Source organism: Gekko japonicus, unplaced genomic scaffold (genome assembly GCF_001447785.1).
Source record: "Gekko japonicus isolate JY-2015 unplaced genomic scaffold, Gekko_japonicus_V1.1 scaffold2557, whole genome shotgun sequence".
Taxonomy (NCBI): domain Eukaryota; kingdom Metazoa; phylum Chordata; class Lepidosauria; order Squamata; family Gekkonidae; genus Gekko; species Gekko japonicus.
In genome coordinates, this window is record NW_015167132.1 from 122890 (window position 1) to 133486 (window position 10597).

Sequence of the window (10597 nt, forward strand, 5' to 3'; positions counted from 1 at the left end):
GGTGATGTCAGGGGGTGTGGCCTTCACCAGAAGTGTGTCATAAGGCCACACCCCCTGACATCACCGGAAGTGTGTCATAAGGCCACACACCCCGCCCCCAACGGTCCCGGCCACCACCGCCAGCCATGAGGGGCCCGGCGGTGGACCTGCAAGGCCGGCGGGAGTGCAAGGAAGCCCCGCGAAGGCCCTCCCTGGCCCCAGGCAGGCAGGGGTGGGGAGAGGCAGGGAGGAAGCAACTTACCCTCCCTCTTCTCCTGCCTCCTCCTGGCTGAATGAGGGCCGGAAGCGGGGCGGCCGGAAGCAGGGGGCGGGGCTTCGTCATGTGCCCCGCCCCTCTGTACCTCACCCGGGGGATCCCCCCCGACCCCCCCCCCCGAAATGTCCTCTGCTTATAAGCACTCCAGAGGAGAACAAAAGATTTTTTGCTTATGTTTCCCCTTTGAAGAGCTGTTTCTTTAATAATGGCTTTTGGGTTAGTTATGTGCCATCAAATATCTTCTGACTTATGGAGATCCTATGAATTAATGATCTCCAAAACGTTCTTATCACTGACAGCCTTTCTCAGGCCTTGGAAACTGAAGACCGTGGCTTCCTTTATTGAGTCTTTGCCTAAGACCCAATGTTAGCTTTAAAGTAAAGGTAAAGGTTTCCCTTGCTCGAAAGCCAGTCGAATCCGACTCTACGGCTCATCTCCGTTTCCAAGCTGAAGAGCCAGCGCTGTCCGAAGACTTCTCCGTGGTCGTGTGGCCGGCATGACTAAATGCCAAGGTGCACACAACGCTGTTACCTTCCCACCAAAGCAGTACCTATTTTTCTACTTGCAATTTCTTGTTTCCGACCTGCTAAATTGGCAGGAGCTGGGGCCAGAGACAGGAGCTCACTCCATCATGCGGCACCAGGGTCTCGAACTGCCAAGCTACAGACCTTCCAGTCTGCAGCCCAGCGTCTTAACCTCTAAGCCACCGTGGCCCCCAAATGTTAGCTTTACCTAAGGTGATATTGGTCATACTGTTTGTATTACTTTATTGTGGTTTCTACTGGGCTAATTCTGTTATATATCGGTTTGGTGGTTTTTTTTAAGACTAGCTTAGAAATCTCACGAGTGAATGCATAAATGTTACTTGAATCGAAAACTAAAGAATGCTGACACTTCTCCACATCTTCTAAGCATTACTACTTTGACAAATTCATGTGTTAGCAAGGATATACACAGTTACTAATAATGTAGTGAATGATGTTCACGTTTGCTAGTTTCAGTCTACATTGCATATATTTCAGTTTCCCGCAAATACTTTTTTGGGGGGAGGGGGGATCTGAGGGGGAAAAAAATCCCACTTGCTTCCCAACGTTGGCCTTCTATTCTCTGATACCCTTGAGAGGAATTTGATCCAGTAATCCCCCCCATCTTTATATAATCTGCTGACAAACGCTCACCAGCCCAGCAGGCGCCAATCATGAGAGAAGATTCTCGTCTTGGAGGGTGGATGAGGCCGTTGTCGTGGATGAGAGCGGGGTCGTAAGAGACGCCGTCCACGTAAAGTGTCACCGCAGGGAACTCCAAGTTGAGGGCGTAATGGTGCCATTCGTCGTCACAGACCTGCAGCCGGCGGCAAGAAAAGGATGGAACTTTCACTCTGTCACGTGAGAGCGAGAGAGAGGCGTACGAGAAAGAGGATAAGGGAAGGACTTTTCACCCCCTTTCCCTCACCTGCTCCAGTTTCCAGAGGAACTTGACAGGCCTGGCGCTCTCCAGCAGTGGCCAGTAGAGGAAAGCGATGCGACAACCGTGCACAGCCAAGGAGTAATGGGAGTACCCGTCCTCTGCAGAGGGACAGAGAAGGGACGTCGCGTGAAGCAGCAGCAGCAGCAGAGGCCTGACCTGGTACACTTCTCATAAACTCCAGAGACAATCCCTGTTTCTAAAATCCATTCCCCGTAGGACGCTGCCCTTATTTCGTTCCATTTTTGCTTCTTTGTGGAGATTTGGGGAATAATTTTTTTTAAAAAAATCAAAAAGCGCATTAACTCTCTCCTTTTAGTCTCTAGGAGATAAATATCTAAAATGGCGTGGAAAAACAGATTCATCTCGACTCTTGTTAACGTGCACATAAATTCATACACGAAGACCCAAAATACCAGCGTACTAGCTTCCCTTCCACACTCACGCGTACCCCAGAGCCAGATGCAAAATGTTGCTGATTGGGCCTGCTTTGTGGGCGTTCTAGAATAAATCCTGCCACATCTGTTGCAGGATTAAGCATTCTAAACTATTATCACTGGAATAGACTGTGTGACTGGCTGCGTACTTGTGAAGTAAACGAGAACGCAGTGAGCGAAGGGATTCATTTATCTATTTGACTGTTTACGCTCCACCATTCCCTTGTGGATCAAGACAGCTTGTGATTCCAAGGTCAAAAATTCCAAAAATTAAAAATATACCAAAGACTGCAAAGCCCTATTCCCCCGCCCCTTGCGTAACTCCCTGCATCTCCCCATGACAAGCAAAAGCGGAATTAAACATCTAAACAACAAAGAGGGCCATAACATTTTATGTTTCTTGGAATGGGGCGTTATTTTGGTTTTAGCATACACACAGGACAGCATCGGCAATTGTTGATCTGCAAGAATCTACCAAGGGCTCTGTCCTTATTTAACAAGAAAACCTGGTGAAGAATAGAGCACAAGGTGCTTCCCCAGCTAAACTTACAGCATTTCCTAACCACATGGTGCCGGGTATGCGGAATCTGCTCCCTTTAAACAGGCCCATCTGTGTTTTTGCAGAATAATCAGAAGTCTGACAAGATCTCCGAGGTGCAAAGACGGGTCATAATTAGCACTGATTCACAAGTGTAAAAGCTCACTCGCTGCCACCTGCAAGGGTGTTTCCCATGAGGCTGAACAGGCTCTAGTGCAAAAGGGGGTCCCCAGGCGCTTCCCATCTTCATCAGCTCTTCAGGTACCTTTCAAGGTGGGGCTCAGAAGAGACAGAACAGCTGACCTGTTGAGCCGACCTTGGAGCACCCTCCTTTCAGAGGGGCCCCCCCAAAGCATCATCCCCCCCCATGACCTCAATCCAGCCCCTGTTGGATTTAGCAAGTTAAAACACTTCAGTAATTATGGAGTAACCTCTCTTCATAGGGAAAGTCACAGGAAGTCATGTGCGTTTATTGTATCCAATCTGTTACTAAGTAAGAAAAGCCCGTGAATCTTGTAGGAGGTCTGAGTTAAACGACCTGAACTTCAGCATTGTGATTGGGAATCAATGTATCGACTATTTTGCATACTGGGGTCCCTTTCTGTCTCGCTTGGAAAAGAGACGGTATTCCTTGTAGCAGTCTCCTAGCAGTAAAGATGTAGATCTAGTCCCTGTTGTTTTGCATCCTGTTTACCTTTCCCCCCGTTCGTTCAACTAAAGTTATTTTTCTTTTCAAACATTCACACGGACTCTGACTCTTTTCCCGTTGCTCTCCTGATCTCATCTCTTCTAAATAATATTTTTCCAAGAACACCTTTCAGGTTATGGGCCCAGCACGCTTCCGCTGCGAGGACAATCTGTCCTGCAGTTTGCTCAGGGAAGGGAGCGAGGCCTTACCGCTCTGCATCGTGCTGCAGATCACCGTCTCCTCCTCTCGTTTCCCTTTGCTGGGCGTCACACCATGTTTCATCCACAGGGAGAGGGTGAAGTGGTCGCTCAGCCCTTCCAGAGCGCCGGTCCCACTGCCCATCGGCACCTGGGTGGCTTGGCTGCCGTTGAACCAGTAGATCAGACTGCTGTCCTGGCTATAGTGGACCGAGAGCCGCGCTGTCCAGTTGGCTGTGGGGCTAGGGACAGGCAGGAGGTCCACCTCTCCTGTGGCAGCACCTGCGGGGCAGGGGAAGAAGACCAGAGAAGGGGAGGGGAGAGCAGTCAGACCAGAGCGTGTCCTTCTGAAGAACGAAGAACGGTGCCACTCACTGAACACAAGGCAGGTCAAGACATCCATGCGTGCATCTGCATTTATTCATTTGTATCTCACTCAACTTTCCTCAAACTATGTAAAATGGAATTATTCAAGAGAAGAAGAGATTGGATTTATACCCCGCCCTTCACTCTCCAAAGGTGTCTCAGAGCGGCTTACAAACTCCTTTCCCTTCCCCTCCCCACAACAGACCCCCTGTGAGGTAGGCGGGGCTGAGAGAGCTCTTGACAGAAGCTGCTCTTTTTCAAGGACAGCTCTTATCAGAACTACGGCTTGCCCAAGGTCATCCAGCCAGGTGCTAGTGGAGGAGTGGGGAATCAAACCCGGTTCTCCCAGATTAGAGTCCGCGCACTTAACCACTACAGCGAACTGGCTCTTCTTTTCTATACAGGTAACAGAAGTCGCTCTGTACAAAACAGTTTACAAAGTTACTTGGATAAAGGAGAAGGCACTGTGTTCTATGCTGCTGTGTACAGCGTACTGTAAGCTGGATCCTATTACCTAATTATTACACTGTTTATGGTGCATGTAAGTACTTATATTTTGTTCTGTTTTCTTTAGCTTTCTGGCTGGTTCCAGACTTTCACCATAAAGACCTCCCAGTATATATATCAAACAATAAACACAAACTGGGGAAGTCGCTATCAAATCCAGAGGAATATATTGAGAAAATACATCAAATAATACTTAATGTGCAAAATCCAAAATGGTACAATTCAGACCTTATACCTCAAACTTTGTTAAAATTTGGTTTCCAGTTCTCCAATACCTTGCTTCTCAAAAGGAACTTGAATCTGTTCTTGAAACCATTAACGTTGTGTATTAATCTAATTGATCTATGTTTACATATGTTACATCCTTTTTTCCTCACTGTAATTTACTTTTAGTAGTACTATCCTGTTACAATTCTATTTTTGTAAATAATTGTTATTAAAAAAACACACGTAATGCCGGGTACCAGAGATATAAACTGTGTAAAGGACAGCAGCTGGTAAGCTCCAAGTTGGCATGTCCTCACTGCAAGGCCCCCATGGGCTGGGAGGGGGCATGCAAAGGAAAACCCACATGGGCAGACTGGAGAGCCAGCGGTGCAGCACTGGGCAGACCACGCTGCTTGACTGCTGCAGACGATGTTGTTCCACCATGTTGAAGCCACAACCCCCCCCCCCTCCCCCCCCCCCCCGAGCAGGCTCCCGGTCCCTCCCTTGCACTAATCGCTCGCAGGCTGCATAAGAGACCTGGACAGGCCTTATGTTTGACACCCCTGGCCTATGCAATCTCCATTTACACAGAAAGCAGCATTAGGGTGAACTTAGAGCTTTAATTAGCGCTCCCGTACATTTCGATGGGGCTGTGTTCCCAAGGGCCATGCTCCATCATCGATCAGATCGATCTGATTCCCCCTTCCCACACCTGACTTTGCCACACAATAGGACTGCCTCTGATTGGTGAAAGTGAGGGAAGCCCAAGGCTAACACCTTGGTCTTGCTGGGGGAAAAGGTTATGAAAGTAATGACCTCCAGACAACTAGCACCCGGACTGACAGGTTCCCCAAAGCTGGCCATCCACCCTCTCCCTTTATCCCTTCAGTCCCCCTCTGAAGAAGAAGAAGGAGGAGGAGGAGAAGGAGGAGAAAAAGAAGGAGAAGAAGAAGAGGAGGAGGAGATTGGATTTATACCCCGCCCTTCACTACCCAAGGGAGTCTCAGAGCGGCTTACAAACTCCTTTCCCTTCCCCTCCCCACAACGGACACCCTGTGAGGTAGGTAGGGCTGAGAGAGCTCTGACAGAAACTGCTCTTTTTCAAGAAAAGCTCTGACAGAACTACAGCTTGCCCAAGGTCATCCAGCCAGGTGTGAGTGGAGGAGTGGGGAATCAAACCCGGTTCTCCCAGATTAGAGTCCGCGCACTTAACCGCTACACCAAACTACCCAAGCTAGGAAGCGAAAGAACACGCACCGCAGAGTTTGCGCAGGGACTTCTCGGAGTAATTGTCGCGGTCGCAACCTTTGGCCACGTGGTTGGTCTGTAACTCCACAGTGGCCTGGATATTCCACAGGGGCTCGTCACAGGTCTCCAGATGGATGTTGGGGAAAAGCGCGAGGCTCCCGGTACCGGGAGTGTATTCTATCCTCTTATTCCAACCTGTCAGAGAATTTCAAAGAAGAGTTAAATGGGTGTTAGGTCAAAGAAGCAGGCATGGACTCCCCAAATGTCCCAGAGAGGGAAAACCAATTCATCACCTTTTATTCATTTATTACATCTTCCCCCTGCGTCTTCTCCAGGGTCAGGGCAGGGTACACAATCTCTTCTCCCCTTTTTATCCACGCAATATCTGGGCCGCCTCAACTCGGCCCAAAGTTACACTGAAACTCCACAGCTGATTATGGATTTGAACCCAGGGATTTCTAGTTTAAGCCTAACAATCTCTCCCCTACACCTCACCGGCTTCTCAGACTGAATTCAGGTCAGACTCCAAGGCCAGCAGCTCTTGTTAGCAGGCGTGAAGGAAATTAACCACAAGAGAAACGCTCTTCGAATGAACTGCATTTATACAATTGAAATGGGGAGATAGCTACAAGCAGGGCTTTTGACTCCTGCTGTGAATTTGCCCACTGACCCAGATTCTGAAAGGGCGCCCTGCCCTTCCTCAAAAGCCACCCTGCTGAAAATTCAGAGGAATTATGAGACTACCATCCTGAGCACAGGCACACCCTTCTAAGTCAATTGATGTCTACGGGCACAGAAGGGTTAACTCCGTTTAAGGCAGTGCATTAAAAAAAGGCTGCCCCTGACACTGATGGTCCAGGAGAGCCCGATCTCGTCAGATCTCAGAAGCTAAGCAGGGCCGACCCTGGCAAGTATTTGGAAGGGAGACCTTTAAGGAATACCAGGGCCTGCACAAGGAGGCAGGTAATATCAACGCCATCTCACTGAAATGTCCTAGCCCCACTAGGGGTCACCACTACAATGCTCCCTCTAAGCTGCGGAGTCTCGTGAGCAAAAATTCTACTTTGCGAGCCACTGACATTAAAACTGTGAGCGAGCGATTTGGCTGCTGAATAAATTGGTTTGCTCTGGACTGGAGCCATCCTTCCTGAGTGAAGGCAAAAATGTGTGAGCTGGAGGCTAAAAAAATGTGAGCTAGCTCACACTAACTCAGCTTAGAGGGAACACCAAGTCACCATGACTTCCAGGCACGCAAGCACACACACACACACACAAATACTCACCAAAAAAACCAACAACACTGCTACACACTTTTGCTTATTTTGAAGTCGCATCATCATGTTTACTTGCCCAGCACCGTCAAAGCTCACGGTGCTTCACAGAGTAATAGAAGCAAAGAAAAAAATCCCTGCCCCCAGGAGCTTACAATTTCAGTATCTATTTACAGCAGGTTACAATGTTTAGTCAATTAAGTGGTCTGATTTAGCAGTTGACCCATTAAAAAGGTGTCCTGGATGACAAGCAACAGATATTTCAGCACAGCTAATTATTTCTAATATAGAAATGTACTCAAGTATGTAGCAGGGGCCATCTTTGAAGAGACGCTGTCACGTGTGGGGAATGCTCAGACGTTGCGCATCATCTAAAAATCAAGCAACAAGCCCTCGTTTTTTTATTTGACCTTTAAGTCAATACACACAAGGCCAGGCAGTAAAGGCGAGGGGGCAGCCTTCAGACAAGGAAGAGAAGAAGATTAAGAGAGCGAAAGGATAGAAGAATAACGCTGTGGAATCAAGAGGTGAAAGCAGGAGAGAGAGGCACATGGAAGGGGGTCCCCTACCTTGCCAGCTGGGCTTACAGGTGGGCTTCACCTGAATTTCCACGCGAGGGGGCAGCCTTCAGACAAGGAAGAAAGAAGATTAAGAGAGCGAAAGGCAGGAAGAATCAAGAGGTGGAATCAAGAGATGAAAGCAGGAGAGAGAGGCACACGGAAGGGGGTCCCCTACCTTGCCAGCTGGGCTTACAGGTGGGCTTCACCTGAATTTCCACCTCAGCATCGTCAAAGGCCCGCTTCTTGCCGCAGTCGTAGGCTGTCACCGTGAACTTATAGAGGCGCTCCCCGCTGTACTGCAGTTTCTCGGTGTTTTCAATGTTCCCTGGCAGAAAACAGAAAGATCCCAGAGTTAGGCTCGATATTTATTCATCTATTATGTAATAATCATGTTGGATCATACTATCATATGTGGTGGACATGTAAAGAGGTTCATAAATACTGGATTGGAGTACATACTCTCTTACAAGTCAGTGTTGACTATTACAATAGTTTTTAAACCAGAAATACTCCTGTTAAATCGTCTACCCGATGACTTAGATAAGAACCATAGATACTTTATTTTATATAACAGCAGCCAGAATCTTATTCGCAACGACATGGAGGACATTGAAAATCCCAGTGCTTAATGAGTTGATAACAAAGGTTATGGAATGTGCTGAAATGGACAGATTGACAAATATACTAAAAGGAAAAATGGAAGAAGAATTTATGGGACCATGGAGGGCGTTCTATGAGTGGTGAAAACATAAGTACTAAAAAACTAAGACTAAATGAAGAACAATAAGAAAGATGGTTATAATAGTTGTGAAACTTTAAGGAGGAGATTAGCAGGCAGAACGTTAATTTGGATTTTTTAATATATAACTCTGTACTCTTTCCTTCTCCTTCCCCTTCCCCCCTTTTTATTTTTAAACTAATAAAACTCTATTAAAATATATTTATTTATTTATTTATTTATTATATTCGACTTATCGGCCACCCTTCCCTGCGAGCAGGGCTCAGGGCAGCTTACAGAAATACAATATAATTGAGTTAAAAAACATTAAAATACTCAAAAACAGTCAGAGAAAAAACCCAGCACTAACTCCAAGATGACGGTAATCTCCAGCAGCCCCCTGGGTGGAGGGGAGAGGCGGGGAAAAAAGGGGGGAGGTGGGAGTATGAGAGTGCCAGACTGTTGCTGTCCTCAACCGAATGCCTGGCGGAACATCTCTTCCTTACAAGCCCTACGGAAAGCTAGTATGTCCTTCAGGGCTCAGATGTTCTCCGGCAGAGAGTTCCACCAGGTGGGGGCCAGGGCTGAGAAGGCCCTGGCCCTGCTTGAGGACAGCCGGACCTCTCTCGGGCCGGGGGCCACCAGGAGGTCCTTATTTCCTGAGCGTAACCCTCTCCGAGAGAGGCGATTCCAAAGATGAACGTCGTCTCTAGAAGTTCCGTGATCGGCCTTCCCAAGCATTTGTTTTCTTTCTATACAACAGCAGTGAGGGAAAGACCCAGTTTGCGTCAGGGCCGTTTTGCGGGAGGAGTGAGGTTAACCCTTTCAATAGAAATGGAGGAGAGGGGAATGGCTGAAGCCACGCTGGGTTCCCCCTGGAGAGAAAGGTGGGGTAGAAGTGAAGTAAATAAATCCATAAACACCATGCATATTCTTGGGCGACGGCAGGACCCAGACTGACAGGCCTTGTAGCCTAGCTCGTAGCTTGAACAGCCAAGCACTTTCCCAACTGTTGTGCAAATTTTCTCATAAACCTGGCTCACGGTGAGCCCCAAAATGTAGAAATAAATGCAAGAATAGAGCTGGGAGGGGGTGGCTTATGAGGACTGATGGGTGGGGCTAAAGTGAGGGGGTGGGACTTATGGGTTTCATTAATGGCACTTTAACTTGGGGGGGGGGCATAATTCCAGCATAGGAGAGTTGGGCAAAATCTCTCTTCCCCCGCGGCTACAGCATAAGGACAAGCTAAGAACCAATTAGCATGAACGTCAACACTCCATCTGTTTCTGCCCTTTAAGCCAGTAATACTCAGAGGCTTGGGCGCTACCTGCAGCTCTTCTGAGCACTCCTCCACAAAATGGTACCCATCCCATGTCCCATGGAAGCAGGCAAGGCCACTGACTGGTCAAGTTTGTGGTTGGCAGATGGTTCGCATCTTGAAACAGCGACTGCCGGAGGGACTGGAGGACAGGTAAGCTGTGAGTCTCCCTGAGCTGCGGGCCTTATGCCAGGGATGGAAGTAGTGCCTGTCCTTTCCCAACCCCCCCCCCCTTCTTCACACCCTGGGCACTCTCGTCCCAACTCCCGAGTGGCTGCCAGGAAAACAGGAAGCTGGCTGTGGTGGGGTGGAGGAAGCTGGCTGTGGTGGGGTGGAGGAGATCTCCCTTAGGTACCTTGGCCATCTCACTCTCACCCCTGACCTATGCCTCCTTAGGGTTGCCCTCCTGGCAACCAGTGGGGGATGGGAAGGACTTACTAGGAGAAAGAGGGAAGGCCCAGGCCACATTGCCAGCGTTGCACAGGAAGTGACACCATCACACTGTGACGTCGCTGCAAGCTCTGGTATTTGGGCAAAAACTCTGTGGTAAAAACAGCTTCTACCAGAGTTTTTTTGCCTGAATACAAGATTGCCACCCAGATGTCACTGACATGATGACATCATTTCCTGTGTGACACCAGTAATGTGGCCTGGGCCTTCCTCTTTCTCCTAGTAAGAGCCAGTTTGGTGTAGTGGTTAAGTGCGCGGACTCTAATCTGGGAGAACCGGGTTTGATTCCCCACTCCTCCACTTGCACCTGGCTGGATGACCTTGGGCAAGCCGTAGTTCTGATAAGAGCTGTCCTTGAAAAAAGAGCAGTTT

General features: G+C 48.5%; 1 protein-coding gene across 1 annotated transcript in view; it reads right to left on the bottom strand.

The window, feature by feature from the left end:
• CLSTN3 (calsyntenin 3) overlaps positions 1-10597 on the bottom strand; it is a 44558-nt gene that overhangs the window by 19637 nt on the left and 14324 nt on the right. The window contains exons 6-10 of the mRNA XM_015413045.1: positions 7915-8064; positions 5918-6103; positions 3593-3862; positions 1709-1821; positions 1435-1597 (exon numbers count right to left, since the gene is read on the bottom strand). Of these exons, the coding sequence (XP_015268531.1) occupies positions 1435-1597; positions 1709-1821; positions 3593-3862; positions 5918-6103; positions 7915-8064 (882 nt within the window). The remainder of the gene's footprint in view (positions 1-1434; positions 1598-1708; positions 1822-3592; positions 3863-5917; positions 6104-7914; positions 8065-10597) is intronic.